At 48.0% G+C, this 20,843-nt stretch overlaps 1 protein-coding gene across 1 annotated transcript; it reads left to right on the forward strand.

The window, feature by feature from the left end:
• GDF5 (growth differentiation factor 5) lies at nucleotides 1-5,210 on the forward strand. The gene is made up of 2 exons (XM_025399861.1): nucleotides 1-1,148; nucleotides 3,774-5,210. The coding sequence occupies exons 1-2, from the start codon at nucleotides 524-526 to the stop codon at nucleotides 4,646-4,648; spliced, it is 1,500 nt and encodes a 499-aa protein (XP_025255646.1). The 5' UTR covers nucleotides 1-523; the 3' UTR covers nucleotides 4,649-5,210.
• The last annotated feature ends 15,633 nt before the right edge of the window (nucleotides 5,211-20,843 follow it).

Here is a 20,843-nt window from a genome sequence, read left to right on the forward strand (position 1 = left end):
TTCCGTTTCCAATTCCTGAGTTCAGGTTTGTAAAAGATTTTTCTGAGCACCTGCAGGCCTGTGTGTGTGTGTGTGTGTGTGTGTGTGTGTGTGAAGTATTTTCACTGGAAAGGATTCAAAACTAGGGGGAAAAAAAAACTGGAGCACACAGGCAGCATTACGCCATTCTTCCTTCTTGGAAAAATCCCTCAGCCTTATACAAGCCTCCTTCAAGCCCTCAGTCAGTTGTGCAGGAGAAAGGGGGCGGTCGGCTTTCTCCTTTCAAGAACAAGTTATTTTCAGCTGCTGACTGGAGACGGTGCACGTCTGGATACGAGAGCATTTCCACTATGGGACTGGATACAAACACACACCCGGCAGACTTCAAGAGTCTCAGACTGAGGAGAAAGCCTTTCCTTCTGCTGCTACTGCTGCTGCCGCTGCTTTTGAAAGTCCACTCCTTTCATGGTTTTTCCTGCCAAACCAGAGGCACCTTCGCTGCTGCCGCTGTTCTCTTTGGTGTCATTCAGCGGCTGGCCAGAGGATGAGACTCCCCAAACTCCTCACTTTCTTGCTTTGGTACCTGGCTTGGCTGGACCTGGAATTCATCTGCACTGTGTTGGGTGCCCCTGACTGGGGCCAGAAAGCCCAGGGGACCAGGCCAGGATTGGCCAAAGCAGAGGCCAAGGAGAGGCCCCCCCTGGCCCGGAACGTCTTCAGGCCAGGGGGTCACAGCTATGGTGGGGGGGCCGCCAATGCCAGGGCAAAGGGAGGCACCGGGCACACAGGAGGCCTGACACAGCCCAAAAAGGATGAACCCAAAAAGCTGCCCCCCAGACCGGGTGGCCCTGAACCCAAGCCAGGACACCCTCCCCAAACAAGGCAGGCTACAGCCCGGACTGTGACCCCAAAAGGACAGCTTCCCGGGGGCAAGGCACCCCCAAAAGCAGGATCTGTCCCCAGCTCCTTCCTGCTGAAGAAGGCCAGGGAGCCCGGGCCCCCGCGAGAGCCCAAGGAGCCGTTCCGCCCGCCCCCCATCACACCCCACGAGTACATGCTCTCGCTGTACAGGACGCTGTCCGATGCTGACAGAAAGGGAGGCAACAGCAGCGTGAAGTTGGAGGCTGGCCTGGCCAACACCATCACCAGCTTTATTGACAAAGGGCAAGGTGAGGGGGCGGGGTGGCAGGGGCACGGCTCAGAGGGAGGGGCATCTGCATGAATGGAGGGGCTTTCAAAGCCCTGGCACTGCCCTGGTGGGAGACACTGTGTGCATCTGGCCCGGGGTGGGCGTATGGGGACACTCACACATATCTCACACATAGCAGATCCCGAGCTGCCCACACATCAGGGCTGGAGGACACCTAGGAATCACCAGGTTCAACGCCTGCAAGGTGCAGGGCGGGCACTAAAGCCTAGAGAGGAGACAACACCTGCCAGTTGGTGGCAGAGTTGGAGACCAGATTCCAAGACTTGATTCCCCAGCTGTGCATCTGTCCCTGCTGGGCTGGCCGAACTTTCCACGCTCCAGGGGTTTGTAGGTGGTCTCAGATGGCAGAGAAAGAAATGAATCTTGAGGTCCCCGTGGTTCTGCAACTTTGCCCTCAGGCAAGGGGATAGAGGAGGCAAGAGAGGTGCTCACAGTAAATGGGGCATCTTGGAGTCATGGAATGATGTTCGAATATATGGGGAGGGAGCAGACCTAGGGTCTAACTCGCAGTGTGACCTTGGGAAAGCCCCTTCTCACTTGGGGTCTCTGTTTTCCCATCTGTACACCTATATGGGGTTGGACAGGGTGGTTTCTGAGAGCGCTTCCGACATGAAAACTTTAGGTCCTGTCCTGAACACGCCTCATTCTCCTTACATTAACTCGGGAGACTACCTGCTCCCCTCTGTCTCTCTCTGCTCTCCTCTGTCTCTCTCTGCCCACCTAGTGTTACTGTTGCAGCTTTTTCTCTCCACTTGCTGTGTGATCTAAGCAAGTCCCTCCCGCTCTGAGGGCCTCAGTTTCTTCCTAGTGTGAAGAGGGAGGTGGGCTGTTGGTCGCTCAAGTTGCCTGCAGCTCATTTGCTCTGGTCCTAGGCTGGCAGGGTGGGGGAGGGGTCAGAGGATGGGAGAGGTTTCTCATTAGAGCTGGCCTGGAGGGGGCTGCCGGGGCGGGGGGTGGGGGGGTGGGAGAGGCACAGAGGCAGCAGGTCTGGCTGAGGTGGGGGAGGTGGTCTGGCTGCCTGCCCAGCCAGGGAAAGCTGTGACCCCTTGGGGGCTCATAAAATAAGTCCTTGTGCCCCCCAGCACTAAGGGAGCTTCGAGAGGGGGAGATGGGGAGTTTAAAGGCCTAATTAGTCACCTTCTAGAGCAATATATGAAAGCTCCCCAATGGCAAATTGGTATTCAGGAAGGAGGGCATGCTGATTCAGAGATACTACTGAGCTTCTCACATAAACATACATAGCCTTATGTTTATACAGACGTGCTGAATCACACATGTACACACATGCTGACTCACACACGTACACACATGCTGAATCACACATGTACACACATGCCGAATCACACATGTACACGCATGCCGAATCACACACGTACGCATGTGCACACACACCTTCTTACATACACGTGTACACAAGATCGATTATGCACATACATACATATATGTGCTCTTCAAATAGTACACAAGCCCAATCATTTATACATATAATGCATCATTAACGTATACTCTTTCATATTCACACATGAACCCAACATTAACGTATACTCTTTCATATTCACACATGAACCCAATCACACACACCCATACAACTGTAACACACGCACACACTCAGGAGAGTAAGACACATAGGCAACAAAATCCTTGCACTGGGAAGCCAGGAAAATTGGGCTGTAGGTCAGTGTGGACCAGCTTTGACATTAAGTTGCTGTGTGACCTTAGTCAAGTCACTCCCCATCTCTGTGCCTCATCTGTAAAACAAGAGCAGTAAGGTCTCCTTTAAGGGATGGTAGAAGCAGCTGAGAATTTGAGCAAGTCATCTAACTTCTCTGAACCTTGGGATTCTCCTCCAGAAAAGCATGGTTTTTTGTTGTTGTTGTTGTTTATTTGTTTTGTTGTTGTTTGTTTGTTTGTTTTTTGGCCAGGGTCTCTCTCTGTTGCCCAGGCTGGAGTGCAGTAGTGAATTCATGGCTCACTGAAGCCTCGACCTCCCTGGGGTCAGTCAATCCTCCCACCTCAGCCTCCTGAGTAGCTGGGACTACATGTGCACGCCACCATGCCTGGTTAGTTTTTGTATCTTTTTGTAGAGACAGAGTGTCACCATGTTGTGCAGGCTAGTTTCAAACTCCTGAGCACAAGCAATCTGCCCACCTCAGCCTCCCAAAGTGCTGGGATTACAGGTGTGAGCCACTGTGCCCAGTCAACAAGAGTAATTTTAATGCCCACTCTACCTATCTTGCAAATGAGATACCACGTTAGCTCATGGCCGGGAGAGAGAGAGGTAGAAGGCAGTTACAAGGCTGATAAATATCTGATAACATGTAGATCATGACACAAACACCAGAAGCAGGCAAATCATCCCCAGCCACATCTACAGGTGAACACCCCTACTTGGTTGGCTACATAGGAGGTGCTCTCATTTTGAAAAAGGCTCTCAGTGGTTTGGCTCTTGGCTTCTGTCAGAATGGGGCAGAGGTGAAAGAAAGCTCTCTGGACGGGGAGAGAGCTGGGGCCTTCCCCTGCAGCCTCGAAGTGACTGACTCCCTTGGTGAGGTTGCAGGGAATGACTTCTGGGTGTTCTCTCTAGATGACCGAGGTCCCGTGGTCAGGAAGCAGAGGTACGTGTTTGACATTAGTGCCCTGGAGAAGGATGGGCTGCTGGGGGCCGAGCTGCGGATCTTGCGGAAGAAACCCTCGGACACGGCCAAGTCAGCGGCCCCCGGAGGCGGGCGGGCTGCCCAGCTGAAGCTGTCCAGCTGCCCCAGCGGCCGGCAGCCGGCCGCCTTGCTGGATGTGCGCTCCGTGCCAGGCCTGGACGGATCTGGCTGGGAGGTGTTCGACATCTGGAAGCTCTTCCGAAACTTTAAGAACTCGGCCCAGCTGTGCCTGGAGCTGGAGGCCTGGGAACGGGGCCGGGCCGTCGACCTCCGTGGCCTGGGCTTCGACCGTGCTGCCCGGCAGGTCCACGAGAAGGCCCTGTTCCTGGTGTTTGGCCGCACCAAGAAACGGGACCTGTTCTTTAATGAGATTAAGGCCCGATCTGGCCAGGACGATAAGACCGTGTATGAGTACCTGTTCAGCCAGAGGCGAAAACGGCGGGCCCCACTGGCCACTCGCCAGGGCAAGCGACCCAGCAAGAACCTTAAGGCTCGGTGCAGTCGGAAGGCACTGCATGTCAACTTCAAGGACATGGGCTGGGACGACTGGATCATCGCACCCCTTGAGTACGAGGCTTTCCACTGCGAGGGGCTGTGCGAGTTCCCTTTGCGCTCCCACCTGGAGCCCACGAACCATGCAGTCATCCAGACCCTTATGAACTCCATGGACCCCGAGTCCACACCACCCACCTGCTGTGTGCCCACGCGGCTGAGTCCCATCAGCATCCTCTTCATTGACTCTGCCAACAACGTGGTGTATAAGCAGTATGAGGACATGGTCGTGGAGTCGTGTGGCTGCAGGTAGCAGCACTGGCCCTCTGTCTTCCTGGGTGGCACATCCCAAGAGCCCCTTCCTGCACTCCTGGAATCACAGAGGGGTCAGGAAGCTGTGGCAGGAGTATCTACACAGCTTGCATGAAAGTGGATTCCAATAAGCTTGCTCGCTCTCCGAGTGTGACTTGGGCTAAAAGCCCCCTTTTATCCACAAGTTCCCCTGGCTGAGGATTGCTGCCCGTCTGCTGATGTGACCAGTGGCAGGCCCAGGCCCAGGGAGACAGACTCTGAATGGGACTGAGTCCCAGGAGACAGTGTTTTCCAATGAGACTCAGCCTACCATTTCTCCTCACCTGGGCCTCCTCAGCCTCTGGACTCTCCTAAGCACCTCTCGGGAGAGCCACAGGTGCCACTGCCTCCTCGAGTCACATTTGTGCCTGGTGACTTCCTATCCCTGGGACAGATGAGAAGCTGACTGGGCAAGGGTGGGAGAGAAGAGGAGAGGGCTTGGACAGGGTTGAGGAGTGTGGGGCTGTTAGACTGTTAGATTTAAATGTATATTGATGAGATAAAAAGCAAAACTGTGCCTAAAACTGTGGCATATTTCTTGTTTACTCCAGGGGACCCAGTGACCCGTTGAAGAATTTCTGACCCAGGGAGGGGAGGTGGGTTGCTTCATGTATAAACTCAGTTTTCAGAGCCCCATCCCCACCCCCACTCCTGGAAACTGAAGCAGAATGGGACAGAGAGTACAGCTTAGCAGGGCCAGTGCTCACCTCTAACCCCATTCCTGTTCCTTCCAAAGGCCCCTGGGTCCCGAGCTCTATTTTCTCCATTAGGGCCTGGCAACAGAATTTTATTTTCTTCTTGACATTCCTTAGTCACGTTTGTTGTCTCCAAAATAGATCCCTAAAAGGGAGGGAAATTGGGGATTTCATTTCTTCTAAAATCATTCCTACATCATTCACCAATATCTGCCTGCCCCTGCCACCCCCATACTCACAGAATTACCTGGGCACCATTGAAAGAGTCCTCTATCTCTCCCCTGGGAAATCTGGGCTGCCAAGGCTCTCCTCCTCCCTGTTGGGGCATGTCCTCTCACCAGTAACCACTGCTCCTCACATGACCCTGTCTGTGGCTCTGTTGCCCTCCAGCTTGGCACCCTCACTGCTCACCCATCAGCCCCCAGCTCCAGAAACAGAATTGGAGCCCCCTGCCTTTATATTACACATTCTATAAATACATAATTATACATCAGATAAATAAACTCCCCGCTAACCTCAGACAGACCAATGCCAGGCACATCCTGACAATGTTTCCTGCTTGGGGCTTGGCCCAGAGTAAATGCTCACTTCCTTTTCTCAGCTGGAATCTTTGGGGAGGCACAGGGCACAGACTTTTGGGAGGGGAACACAGACCTCTGGTGGGGAAACAGGCACCTGGGTTCCTTGGGCTGAGGACTCTGGTTCTACCTGGCTGAAGAGACACAGGGAGAACCAGGAGCAGTCTAAGCCTCCGCTTCCCACCCAGCGAACCTCAACACTTCCCCCACCTCCCTCCAGCTGGGTATTTGATTCCCGGGGCTCCTTGCCAAAGCTGTTTCAACAGTAGGGATTGCCACCCAGCTATGGGCAGACCTCATGCCCTTTCCTTCTAGGCCTGAAGCTTGAGCACAGTGCGGGAGTAGCCTACCTTTGAGCTTGGTCCGGAGGCCATTACCTCTCTCTGAGGGGCCAGACTGAGCCTCACTGGCGGCCGGGCTTCATTGTGTTTGGCTAGTGGTGGGCCTGGCAGCTCTGGAAGTAAACAAAGGAGCTACCGTGGCAGACAGAGCTGTGATATGTGTGAGGGGAGAATGGGCCTGGAAGGGAGGTGCTGGGGAAGCCAGCGAGTGGGCTGGGGATCCAGGGGGAGCAGTATAGAAGCTGGGGGGCCAGAAACACAAGGGCAGAGAGATAAGATGAAGAGGTCACAGGTGGGGCTGGCTCCCACAAGTATTATTTCCTGAGCTGCGTGTCCCTGGTTTCTTGGAAAGTTCTGACTGAACTGGAGCTTCTCTCTGCCTTAGCCCTGTCAGAGAGGTTCGTGTCATCTGAGCCACAGTGCTCCTCCCGCTGAAGGCCTGGGCTCCCAATGGACTGTTTGGATTGACACCCTAGGAGTTTCCTCTACCACCTCAACCTGCCCCAGGGCTCTCTTTCAGACTGTGGACCCTCCTGCCTTTTCCCACCCAGACTCTGGGGATTCGATCAGGTCATCCATCCTAACCACAGGATCTGTTCAAGGGCCTCCTTGGAAAACACTGTCCCCCAGCCACCCACCTCCAACTGCAACCATAACAAGCTGCAAACTGGTACTGTTCATTCTAGCCCCAAAGGGTACAAGGCATCTATCATACTTGAGAGTTCGTAAACACTCTCCTGCCCATGGTCTCTCAGCTCTGAAGGCTGCACAGTTACAAAATTTTAGTTCTGTCACTTTGAGTTAGAGGCCTTGGGCAAGTAACTTAATTCCATGAACCTTGGTTTCCTCATTAGTTAAAAAAAAAAAGAGGGTAAACAATATGTTTATTTCATGGCGCTAACTGCAAGGATATGAGAAACACTCAACACAGTAGCAGGCACAGAGGTGGCACTCAGGATGTGTTAGCTGTTATCATTACCATGCCTTGCATAGTGAAGCAGGTAAGGCAAGAACTCTCCACCCTCACTTTTTACAGATGGGGAAGCTGATACCCAAAGGGGCAGAGTGATAACTACGGGTTCCTGCAGTTCTGCATTCTTCTTCTTGTTCTTGTTCTTCCTCTTGTTCTTCTTCTTGTTCTTCTTGTTCTTGTTCTTGTTCTTCTTCTTCTTTTAAGACAGGGTCTTTCTTGCTTTGTTGCCCAGGCTGGAGTTCAGTGTTACAATCATAGCTCACTTGCAGCTTTCACCTTGGCCTCCCAAGTACCAGGACCACAGGTGTGTGCCACCACATCTGGCTAACTTTTAAACTTTTTTTTTTTTTTTTTAAGAGATGAGGTCTCACTATGTTGCCCAGGCTGGTCTTGAACTCCTGGCCTCAAGCAATCCTCCTACCTTGGCCTCCCAAAGTTCTGGATCACAGGCATGAGCCATCGCACCTGGCCCTCATTGGTTTTTGTTTGTTTGTTTGTTTTTTGTTTTTGTTTTTGTTTTTGTTTTGAGACAAAGTATTCCTCTGTCGCCTAGGTTGGAGTGCAGTGGCACAATGTCAGCTCACTCACTGCAACCTCTGCCTCCTGGGTTCAAGGGATTCTCCTGCCTCAGCCTCCCAAGTAGCTGGGACTACAGACGCATGCCACCATACCAGGCTAATTTTTGTATTTTTAGTAGAGATAGGGTTTCATCGTGTTGGCCAGGCTGCTCTTGAGCTCCTGGCCTCAAGCGATCCTCCTACCTTGGCTTCCCAAAGTGCTGGGATTACAGGTGTGAGCCACTGCCCTGGGCCCTCAGTGTTCTTTATACCATTCTTGCTGCTGCTCTCTGGGCCCTTGACTCCACTGACTGCAGTCCTGGCAAACTGTTGAATCACCTCCCTGGGTCTTGGCTCCTTGGTCTTAAACGTTTCTCCTTGGGGACACACAGTGCTGTTAGTTTCTTGGGAGGAATAGCTAAGCAGAGTTTAGGGCAGTGAAAATTGAGAGGCCCACGGAAGAGAAAAGAGAAGAGGCTTCCAGTGCTCTGCTCCCCACCTCGTGGCCCCTCCACATCTCCTTGTCCCAAGGTCACAACAGGAGAACCCACTTTTCTAGGGCATGGAACATACAACCTCAGGAAACCCCTCAGTCTTCTGACTCCACGACTAGTTCTGACCTGAACACAGATGTAAGAAAGTATAGTGGGGAAGTGTTAGTCACACAGGCCTGGGAATCAGGCAGACCTGAGTTCTAGTCCTGGTTTTACCACTCTCCAAGTGAGCTACTTTGAGGAAGTTACTTAACCTCTCTGAGCCTCAATTTTCCCATATGTAAAATAAGGATAATATCAAATTCGCTGGGCTTAGGGTTCAGGAGAGGGAACGTTCATTCGTTTCACCAATCATGGATCCAGTCACTCATTCATTAATCAGCAACTATTTATTGAGAGTCAACTATGGGCCAGATACTGTGCTGAGGATAATAGTAACAACCACAGTTGTTAATGTTTATCAAGGACTTATTGCATGCCAGGTACTTGTGCTTTACAGGAATTCCCTTACCTTGCAACAATCCTGTCCTCAAGATCTATGCATAAATGGAAGAAGAAATAAAGATTCCAAAGGATGTTAGGATACGATAGGCTGAATCAGAGGAGATAAAATAAAAGAGAGAAAACAGTCAAATTATCCATCTGAATTCATGAAACCAACTGCACACGTACAGAATGTAAAAAAATGTGATTTCACAATTTCAGATGGGGAAGAAATGCTGTTGTAGGTGGCTATGAACTCAATGGAGCTAGCTAGAGCTAGCTGAATGTAATGTGGCAGCCTAAATGCTAATGCGATTGCGGGCTTCGTTAACAGACACATAGTATAAACCCAAGGAAATTGTGGTTTCACTCTGTTCAGTGACCACAGTGAGAGGGGCAGAGGCAGACAGAATAGTAAGGGGCCTAGAAACAATGCCTTGTGAGATTCAGTTGAAGAAACTAGAGATATAGAGATAAGAAAAGAAAAGGAGGAGGAGGAAGAGCAGAATGATGACAACTTAGAGGAAATGATCACAGCTTTCAAGACCGGAGGACTGGCCGGGCGTGGTGGCTCACATCTGTAATGCCAGCACTTTGGGAGGCCGAGGCAGGCGGATCATGAGGTCAGAAGTTTGAGTCCAGCCTGGCCAACATTCCCCGTCTCTACTAAAAATACAAAAATTAGCCGGTGTGGTGGCACACGCCTGTAGTCCCAGTTACTTGGGAGGCTGAGGCAGGAGAATTGCTTGAACCCAGGAGGCAGAGGTTGCAGTGAGCTGAGATCACACCACTACACTCCAGCCTGGGTGACAGAGCAGGACTCCGTGTTAAAAAAAAAAAAAAGATTGAAGGACTACCATGGGTAAAAGAGAAGTGATTGGTTTGTGTGGCTCCAAAGCACAGATTTATAAAGAGAAGTAAAGGATAGCCTATTGCTGCCGTGTGTTCGGCAGTTCCTGTGCCAGGCACTGAGCTAAATGCTTTTGTCCTGACTTCATTCATTCCTTACAACCATCCTGGGAGATAGCTACTATAATCTCCATTGTGCAGATGAGCTACTATACTACATTCCTCCTTAGGCAGAAGTCAGATGAATTTAAAAGAGTTTTTTAAGTCTAAAGATGGAAAAGGCAAAATACTAAGTTCTCCATGGCAAGAAGAGCTTAGGGATGGGTGTGGTGGCTCACATCTGTAATCCCAGCACTTAGGGAGGCTGAGGTGGGAGGACTCCTTGAGACCAGGAGTTTGAGATCAACCTGGGAAACATAGGGAGACTCTGCCTCTACAAAAAATTAAAATATTAGCTGGGCATGGTAGTGTGTGCCAGTAGTCCCAGCTACTCAAGAGACTAAGGTGGGAGAATTGCTTGAGCCTGAGAGGTTGGGACTAGTGAGCTGAGATCACACCACTTCACTCTAGCCTGGGCAACAGAAGGAGATCCTGTCTCAAAAAAATAAAAAATAGGCCAGGTGTGGTGGCTCACGCCTGTAATCCCAGCACTTTGGGAGGCCAAGGCCGTTGGATCACTTGAAGCCAGGAGTTCGACACTAGCATGGCCAATATGATGAAACCCTGTTTCTAATAATAATTAAAAAAAATTAGCTGGATATGGTGGTGCACCCCTGTAATCCCAGCTACTTGGGAGGCTGAGGCAGGAGAATTGCTGAACCAAAGAGGCGGAGGTTACAATGAGCCGAGATCATGCCACTGCACTCCAGCCTGGGCGACAGAGTGAGACTTCATCTTAAAAAAAATAACAAAATAAAAATAGAAAGTAAAAAATAAAAAAAAGAGCTTAGATAACGACTTGGGCAACTGGAAAAGGGATCTGAGCTTGGTTTAGAGGAAGAGAAAGAGCAGTGCAAGAGAAGGTAGTTGATTAGATAAACACTAAAGTTCCCTTCAATCCTGCACATTGAACATAGGTTTGAGCTATGGTGTCAGACAGCCTGAAATTAAACTCCAGCTATGCCTCGTTCTTGCTGTGTGACCTTGGGCAAAGTCACCACAGCTATCTTTCCTCACGTTTCCTCATATGTCAAATGGAGACAATAATAGTTCTTATGTCATGGAGCTGTTGGGAAGGTTATATATAATGTTCATAAAAAAGTCCTTTGAAGAACGTCTGGCCTATAAACTTTACCTATATTTATTGATAATGGGGGAGTCAAGGCCTATAAACATGACATATTAAATAATAACAAAAGAAGTAAAGAATACAGCCTGGGCCGGGAGTTGTGGCTCACTCCTGTAATCCCAGCATTTTGGGAGGCCAAGGCGGCTGGATCACATGAGGCCAGGAGTTTGAGACCAGCCTGGCCAATATGGCAAAACCCCATGTCTACTAAAACCACACAAATTAGCTGGGCGTGGTGGTGCACAGCTGTAGTCCCAGCTATGTGGGAGGCTGAGGCATGAGGATCACTTGAACCCGGGAGGCAGAAGTTGCAGAGAGCTGAGATCATGCCACTGCACTCCAGTCTGGGTGACAGAGTGAGATTCTGTCTAAAAAAAAAAAAAAAGAATACAGCCTGTGCAACATACTGAGACCCTGTCTCTGAAATAGCTGGGCCTGGTGGTACACGCCTGTAGTCCCAGCTATTTGGGTGGCTGAGAGAGGAGGATCACTTGAGCCAGGAGTTTGAGGCTGCAGTGAGCCATGGTCATGCCACAGCACTCCAGACTAGGCGACAGAGTGAGACCCTGTGTCTGAAAAAAGAAAAAAAACAAAAGAAAGAAATGAAGAATTATGTGAGAAATACATAATGGTTTAACTCAGGTAAATAACAGAAAGAAGGTAATTAAATGTTCATATGACAAGTGAGGGGAACAATGGAAAAAATAGTAAGAAGGCTTCATGGAGGATGAGGGACTGAGCTGGGTCCTGAAGATTGAATGAAACTTGGGTGGAGTTTGTCTTGATCGATTTTCTGTTGCTGTAACAGAATGCCACAGAATGGGCAATCTGTGATGAACAGACATTTATTTAGCTCACAGTTCTGGAGGCTGGGAAGTTAAAGAGTATGGTGCTGGCATCCGGTGAGGCCCTCATGCTGCTTTATCCCATGGGCAAAGAGCAGAAGGTGGAAGCGAACATGTGAAACAGAGAGAGGCATGAGGGGCTGGATTCGCTTTATAACAACTCACTCTCGGCTGGGCGCGGTGGCTCACGCCTATAATCTCAGCACTTTGGGAGGCCAAAGTGGGCGGATCATAAGGACAGGAGTTCAAGACGAGCCCTGACGGGGTTTAGTAGAAATCCTATCTCTACTAAAAATAGAAAAATTAGCCAGGCATGGTGGTGCGCACCTGTAATCCCAGCTACTCAAAAGGCTGAGGCAAGAGAATCACTTGAACCTGGGAGGTGGAAGTTGCAGTAAGCCAAGATCATGCCACTGCACTCCAGCCTGGGTGACAGAGTGAGACTCCGTCTCAAAAAAAAAAAAAACCCAAAAAGCAAACAAACAAAAAAACCCACTCATAATAACTAACCTGCTTCTGTGATAACAACATTAATCAGTTCCCAATGGCTCTGCCCTTTATGACCCAATCGCATTCTTATTAGGGTCTGCCTCCCAATGCTATGGTATTAGGGATTAAGTTTCCAACACGTGAGCGTTTGGAGGACACACTCAAAATACTCAAGCCATAGCAGGGTTCAAGGAAGGCATGTTCAGCATAGGGACTATATGAGCAAATGAATACCATGAGTTAGCAAGGTGCAGAGGACATATCTTCCCATCCTTAAAATCATATCGTGTTGATGATTGGTTCCACTGACTCTGTGAAGGATGGCTTCAGCTGGGAGCTGCCAGGTCCCTTAGGTGTGGGCACTGGAGGCTGTCCACTTGCCCTCTGAGAGGTGCTGACTTGGAAAACAGAGAAAACCCAAGAGCCAGGGCCTCAAAGATCAGACATATCACTTGAGAGTTGGTGAGGAAAGAAAACAGTAGTAAAAACTGGTACCAGGACCTCCACAATATATGTAATATATTTTGGATATGTAATATATTGTACTATTTGGTAGTGCTCATATAATAAAAACGATCCTTCAAGATTCTTTAACTCTCTCTTAATGAGTTTAGTATGACCATTTTCCCCCTCCAATACGAAAACAGTTTCTTTGATTAAGGCCCATGTAAACAGCTGGCTTGCAGGAAGGGACCATGTTGTAAAAAACATTTATCTTTTTTTTTTGTTTTTTTGAGATGAAGTTTTACTCTTGTTGCCCAGGCTGGAGTGTAGTGGCACGATCTTGGCTCACTGCAACCTCTGCCTTCTGGGCTCAAGCAATTCTCTTGCTTCAGCCTCCCAAGTAGCTGAGATTACGGGCGCCTGCCATCATGCCCGGCTAATTTTTGTAATTTTAGTAGAGACAGGGTTTCACCATGTTGGCCAGGGTGGTCTTGAACTCCTGACCTCAGGTGATCCTCCTGCCTCAGCCTCCCAAAGTGCTGGGATTACAGGCGTGAGCCACCGCGCCTGGCCAGAAACATTTATCTTTAAACAATAAAATCATATTCAGCCCAATGAGATGCATATTCTATGAAGGAAGGAACCAAGACCAGCCATGGAAACAGCACAGATTCATATTCTCATCTCAGGCACCGCTAGTTGATTCTTCTTCCTTTTCTTTTTTTAAAAAAATTGTGGTAATAAACACAGAACAAAATGTACCATCTTAGCCATTTTGAAACACATACTTTATACTGTTAACTATATTCACGTTGCTGAGCAACAGATCTCTAGAACTTTTTTATCTTGCAAAACTGAAATTCTACACCCATTGAGCAACTTCCCATTTCCTTTTCCTCCCAGCCCCTGGTAGCAACCCTTCTACTTTCTGTCTCAATGAATGTGACTACTCCAGGTACCTTACATAAGTGGAATCATAGAGTATTGGTCTTTCTTCTTTTTTTATGTTTTTCCTAAGAAGTCAAGTAAATCAACTGGGTACATAATGTGACTCCATTGTATTTGTTGAATGAATGAACAATAACTGTCTTCAAAAGGAGTTTACAGTCTAGTTATAGAGACAGGAATGCAAACAAATAATTTCCATTATTTTTTACTTTTTATTTATTAATTTTTTTGGGAATTGAGTTTCGTTCTTGTTACTCAGGCTGGAGTGCAATGGCACCGTCTCAGCTCCCTGCAACCTCTGCCTCCCACGTTCAAGCTATTCTCCTGCCTCAGCCTTCCACGTAGCTGGAATACAGGTGCCTGCCACCATGCCTGGCTATTTTTTTTTTTAATTTTTAGTAGAGACGAGGTTTCACCATGTTGGCCAGGCTGGTCTCAAACTCCTGACCTCAGGTGATCCGCCTGTCTCAGCCTCCCAAAGTGCTGGGATTACAAGTGTAAGTCACCGTGCCTGGCCATATTTTTACCTTTTTTTTTTGAGACAGTGTCTCCCTCTGTGGCCCAGGCTAGAGTGCAGTGGTGCAATCTTGGTTCACCGTAACCTCTGCCTCCTGGACTCAAGCAATCTCCCATCTCAGCCTCCTGAGTAGCTGGGACCACAGCTGTGCACCACCACAGCCAACAATTCATTTTTCTCTTTTTTGTAGGGTGGGGTCTTGCCATGTTGCCCAGGCTGGTCTTGAACTCCTAAGCTCAAGTGATCTACCCGTCCAACACTTTGGGAGGTCGAGGCAGATGGATCATTTGAGCCCAGGAGTTTGGGACCACCTGGCCAGCATGGCAAAACCCTATCTCTACTAAGAATACAAAAATTAGCTGGGCATGGTGGCACATGTCTGTAATCCCAGGTACTCAGGAGGCTGAGGCATGAGCCTGGGAAGCGGAGGCTGCAGTGAGCCTAGATCGTGCCACTGCACTCCAGTCCGGGCGGCAGAATGAGACTCTGTTTCAAAAAAGGATAGAATTTAATGCCTGCTTGGAAATGGTTTCAGTATATTCAATATTGTTCACCCTTCCTATTTTGCCATGTTTAAGAATTGATTTTAAAGTCTTAGTAAGATATGTAAAAAGCAAGACAAGATAAATCAAATGTGAGTCAACAGAAAAAGAAAACAAGGGAATAAAATGAAGCCAAGAATGGGGCTAAAATGTGGATCATAATGATCTATATCTGCTACAGGCGAGCAATACCTAAGCTGTCTAGCAACCAAAACAAAGCAAGAAAATAGGCTATTACACAGATTATTGCATCTGAGTTAATCAAGCATTGCTCAGCAAATTGTACAGCCATTCTTGAAAACTAATGTAACAAATATCTTCGATTACATTATTACAATAAACACAGCAATAAGGTTCATAGAAAGGTTTGTTTTTTTTTTTTTTTTTTGAAATGGAGTCTTGTTCTATCATCCAGGCTGTAGTACAGTGGCGTGATCTTGGCTCACTGCAACCTTCTCCTCCCAGGTTCAAGAGATTCTCATGCCTCAGCCTCCCGAGTAGCTGGGATTACAGGCACATGACACCACACCTGGCTAATTTTTGTATTTTTAGTAGAGACAGGGTTTCACCACATCAGCCAGGCTAGTCTCGAACTCCTGACCTCAAGTGATCCGCCAGTCTCAGCCTCCCAAAGTGCTGGGATTACAGGCATGAACCACTGTGCCTGGCCAATAGAATGGTTTCTTAAAATTGTTTGCACTGGCCGGGCGCGGTGGCTCAAGTCTATAATCCCAGCACTTTGGGAGGCCGAGACGGGTGGATCAAGAGGTCAGGAAATCGAGACCATCCTGGCTAACACGGTGAAACCCCGTCTCTACTAAAAAATATAAAAAACTAGCCAGGCGAGGTGGCGGGCGCCTGTAGTCCCAGCTACTCGGGAGGCTGAGGCAGGAGAATGGTGTAAACCTGGGAGGCAGAGCTTGCAGTGAGCTGAGATCCGGCCACTGCACTCCAGCCTGGGCGACTCCAGAGTGAGACTCTGTCTCAGAAAAAAAAAAAAAAATTGTTTGCACTGCACTAAGGGGCAAATAAAACAATTCTGTGTGGGGGCCAATAAGACACGGAAACCAGCTCTCTGCTGGGTTAATTGATAGGTAAAGGGCACAGACTGTTCCTCAAAGAAAAACAGACATTATAACTGATCCCATTGGCAAATATTGTCCTAGAGTATATATATTCTGAATGTTCTAGAACAGTTTCAGTATAAAATTCGTCTTTTTAATAAAGGTCATTTGGCCAGGGTCAATGGCTCATACCTGTAATCCCAACATTTTGGGAGACCGAGTCAGGTGGATCACTTGAGGTCAGGAGTTTGAGACCAGCAAGCATGGTGAAATCCTGTCTCTACTAAAAATACAAAAATTAGCCACATGTGGTGGTGTGCACCTGTAATTCCGCTACTCAGGAAGCTGAGGCAGGCGAATCTCTTGAAGACGGAGGTTGCAGTTAGCCAAGATCATGCCACTGCACACCAGCTTGGGTGATGGAGTGAGACTGTCTCAAAAAAACAAAAAACAAACCATGATATATGGCTGGGCATGGTGGCTCACACCTATAATCCCAGCATTTTCGGAAGCCCAGGTGGGAGGATTGCTTGTGTCCAGGAATTTGAGACCAGCCTGGGCAACATAGCAAGACCCCATCTCCACAAAAAGTAAAAATAATTACCTGGGCCTAGTGGCAAGTGCCTGTGGTCCCAGCTACTTGGGAGGCTGTGGCAGGAGGATCACTTGAGCTGGGAGTTTGAGGTTGCAGTGAGTTGTGATCATGCCACTGCACTCAGCATGGGTGACAGAGGGAGACCCTGTCTCTAAAAAAAAAGGTGATTGGCTGGGTGTGGTGGCTCACACCTATAATCCCAGCACTTTGGGAAGCCGAGGCGGGTGGATCACCTGAGGTCAGGATGTGCTATCAACATTACTTGTTGATCAAGACCAGTCTGGCCAACATGGTGAAACCTTGTGTCTACTAAAAATACAAAAATTAGCCGGGCGTGGTGGTAGGCACCTGTAATCCCAGCTACTCAGGTGGCTGAGGCAGGAGAATTGCTTGAACCCGGGAGACAGAGGTTGTGGTGAGCCGAGATCGCGCCATTGCACTCCAGCCTGGGCAACGGAGTGAGACTCTGTCTCAAAAAAAAAAAAAAAAAAAGGTGATTTATTAAATATGTAACTTTCCTAAATATTTTCACATAGATAAATTCATAAATGAGCATAAGTTCTTGATAGACAATAGCTTTTCATTTTAGGAAAGCACAATCACTTTATTTGAATGGAGATGGGTACCTTCAGCTTGATTGCATAATCCAATGGGATTGGGACACTGCCCCCCTTCCCTTCTTCTTTCTGGCTTCCTGTGACAGTTTTTTTCCCCAGGGAAAGAATGTATCACCTTGCCTCTTCCAGGGAGGGACTCTTGATCCTTGGCAGTTAACAGAGAATAAAAGAGGTTTCCTTATTTGAAGCTAAAATGAAAACAACTTGGATAGCTTTCCAGTTTCATATACAGTGAAAGCAAGCTAGAGCAAGCCCTAAAATTGGGGTCGCATTAACATCTCACCTTGCCAAGTCTAGAGAACATGCTGGAAGTAAACTACGCTGTGATCTACAACCTATTCTCTGTAAACCAGCTAAGAGAGCCCTTTTAAAACATGTCACCGCTTTGCTTAAAATAAAATAAAATGCAAACTCCTTATCATGGACCTTCAAGGCCTCCAAAATCTGGACTCTGTCTGCCTCTCAGACCTCATTGTTTTGTTTTTTTTTTTGAGGTGGAGTCTCACTCTATCGCCCAGGTTGGAGTGCAGTGGCGCCATCTCCGCTCACTGCAAGCTCCGCCTCCCGGGTTCACGCCATTCTGCCTCAGCCTCCCGAGTAGCTGGTAATATAGGCGCCCGCCACCACACTCGGCTAATTTTTTGTATTTTTAGTAGAGACGGGGTTTCACCGAGTTAGCCAGGATGGTCTCAACCTCCTGACCTCGTGATCCACCCACCTCGGCCTCCCAAAGTGCTGGGATTACAGGCGTGAGCCACTGCCCCCGGCCTCAGACCTCATCTTTTATACTGCAACCCTTACTCATTACCTTCCAGTCTCACTGACCTTGGCTTTCCTTTTGTCCTCAAAATCAAGCCAACTCTTACCTCAATGCCTTTTCATGTGCTGTTCTTTCTGCCCAAAATGCTCTATTAACATAACTTGCTGACCAAGTCAGTTGTAGTAGTCCAGGTGAGAGAAGACTATAGTCTTACCTATGAAGGAGGCAGTGGAGATTGGAGAGGTGCAGATAGAATTCATATGTATTGGCCGGGCATGGTAGCTCATATCTGTAATCCCAGCACTTTGGGTGGATCATGAGGTCAAGAGTTCGAGACCAGCCTTGCCAACACGGTGAAACCCAGTCTCTACTAAAAATATAAAAATTAGCTGGGCGTGGTGGTGGGCGCCTGTAATCCCAGCTACTTAGGAGGCTGAGGCAGGAGAATCGCTTGAACCTGGGAGGTGGAGGTTGCAGTGAGTGGAGACAGCGCCATTGCACTCCAGCCTGAGTGTCAAAGCAAGACTCCATCTCAAAAAAAAAAAAAAAAAAGAAGAAGAAGAAGAATAGAAGAGACACAGAGACAAACACCCAGGGAGGGAGAATGTCATGTGATAACAGCGGCAGAGATTGGAGTTATGCAGGTGCTAGGTAAGAAATGCCAGGGATTGTTGGCAACCTCCAGAAGCTAGAAAAGGCAAGGAAGGTTCCTCTCCTGGAGCCTGTGGATAGAGCGTAGCCCTGCCAACACCTTGATTTCAGACTTTCAGACTTCATAACTACCAAACAATAAATTTCCATTGCTTTAAGCCACCCACTTAGTGGCACTTTGTTATGGCAGCCCTAACAATCTAATGTAGTTATAAATGGTGGTTTTGGAGAAGGAGGACAGAGTAGAACTTAGTAAAAGTTGAAAACCATATTTATTGGTACCAATATAATCTTTGCTTGATTTTCTTCAATAGTACTCAAGAATCCAGAGGCAGGCATGGAAAAAATACACAATTGCAGGGTTGAGGTCTTTCTAGGTGGACAAGATAGGAAGACAATTGAGCAAGGGAGTTAATACTGGCAAGAGAGAAATTAAAACGATAGACCGGATGGGAACTAGATGGAAGAACCAAACAGGTGAGAGGGTCAACAGACTATAAAGAGAAGAGATAAAAAGTGCAGTGTCTCAATGGGGGTAGAACGACAGGTGTACTCAGAGTAATGAATGAAAACCAGAATAATAGGATGGTGAGAACACAGAATGACATAAATTAAAAATTTCAGAATTCAAACAATTCTGGTGATGAGGTCTAAAATTGGCCATGGGAGTGGGTGGGGAAGCACACTTCATAGACATGGAATAATCCAATATGTGACCTCTTGTGACTGATTTCTTTCATTTAATGTTTTTTGAGGGTCATCCATGTTGTAGCATGTATTAGTACTTCATTTCTTTTTATTGCTGCATAATAATCCATTGTCTGGATATACTATATTGTGGGTTTTTTGTTTGTTTGTTTGTTTGTTTTGTTTTTTAGTTTTGCTCTTGTCGCCTAGGCTGGATTGGAGTGCAATGGCACGATCTCGGCCCACTGCAACCTCCACCTCCCAGGTTCAAGCAGTTTTCCTGCCTCAGCCTCCTAAGTAGCTGGGATTACAGGTGCCTGCCACCACGCCTGGCTAATTTTTTTGGTATTTTTAGTAGAGACAGAGTTTTGCCATGTTGGCCAGGCTGGTCTCGAACTCCCGACCTCAAGTGATCCCCCGCCTCGGCCTCCCACAGTGCTGGGATTACAGGTGTGAGCCACTGTGCCTGGCCACCATATTGTTTTTATCTATTCATTGGTTGATGGATATCTAGGTTGCTTCTACTTTTCTACTGTTATGAATAATGCTGTGATGAACATTTGCAAACAAGTTTTGTGTGGACATATGTTTTCATTTCTCTTGGATATATACCTTGGAATGGAATGGTTGAATCATATGGTAACTCTATGTTTAGCATTCATAGAACAGCCAGACTGTTTTCCAAGAGGTTGCAGTGAGCTGAGATCGCTCCAGCCTGGGCGACAGAGCGACACTCTCTCTAAAAAAAAAAAAAAAAAAAAAAAAAAAAATTGTTTGTAGAGATGGGGTCTCACCACGTTGCCCAGACTGGTCTCAAACTCCTGGCCTCAAGTGATCCTCTTGCCTGGGCCGCCTGAGTTGCGGAGATTACGGGCATGAGCCACCATGCTTGGCCCAATTGTTTTATTTTAAATAAATGGCTAGGTTTCAATGTGGGGCCTATAAAGAAGTATGGGAATTCTGAGGGGTGAAGTCACTGTGAAAAGAAAGATGGGCAGAGGGAGCTTAGGGAGAACAGTGGAGATCACCAGGGCTTCAGGCTGAGGGTTTGGGGTATAAGAAGTTGAGGAGCTCTGGCAGCGGAGGGAAGCTGAGCAGCACTGGGGAGCTGAGGTTAAGGAGAATGGGGAGTCCTCTGCGAGAGGACTATGGAATCTATGTGAGATAAAGTTGTCTATACTGCCAGCCTGTTCTAGAAAGTTCCTTCTACTTTCTGCATTCATGAAACCTGGCCTTCCCATTTGAATATTACTTCCCTTGTAGCCCTCCCTGGAATGTTATCTGTCATCACTGCATGCTCTGTTTGTGTTAAGACTGGGAGTTGTCCAGGTCTGGTGGATCACACCTGTAATCCCAGCACTTTGGGAGGCTGAGGTGTGTGGATCATGAAGTCAGGAGTTTGAGGCCAGTCTGGCCAACATGGTGAAACCCCGTCTCTACTAAAAATACAAAAAATTAGCCAGGTGTGGTGGTGTGCGCCTGTAATCTCAACTACTCGGGAGGCTGAGGCAGGAGAATCGCATGAACCTGGGAGGTGGAGGTTGCAGTGAGCCAAGATTGCACCACTGTACTCCAGCCTGGTTGACAGGGCCAGAACTTGTCTCGAAAAAAAAAAAAAGAAAAAAAAAAAAAGACTGGAGTTGGAGTCTTCATCCACTTGCTGTCACATACTTTCAGTCCATTACCCCAACCTGCTGCTCCTCTAAGGCTCATGCTATATGTTCATTCTACTACCAACCT

Source organism: Theropithecus gelada, chromosome 10, assembly GCF_003255815.1.
Source record: "Theropithecus gelada isolate Dixy chromosome 10, Tgel_1.0, whole genome shotgun sequence".
In the NCBI taxonomy this organism is placed as follows: Eukaryota; Metazoa; Chordata; class Mammalia; order Primates; family Cercopithecidae; genus Theropithecus; species Theropithecus gelada.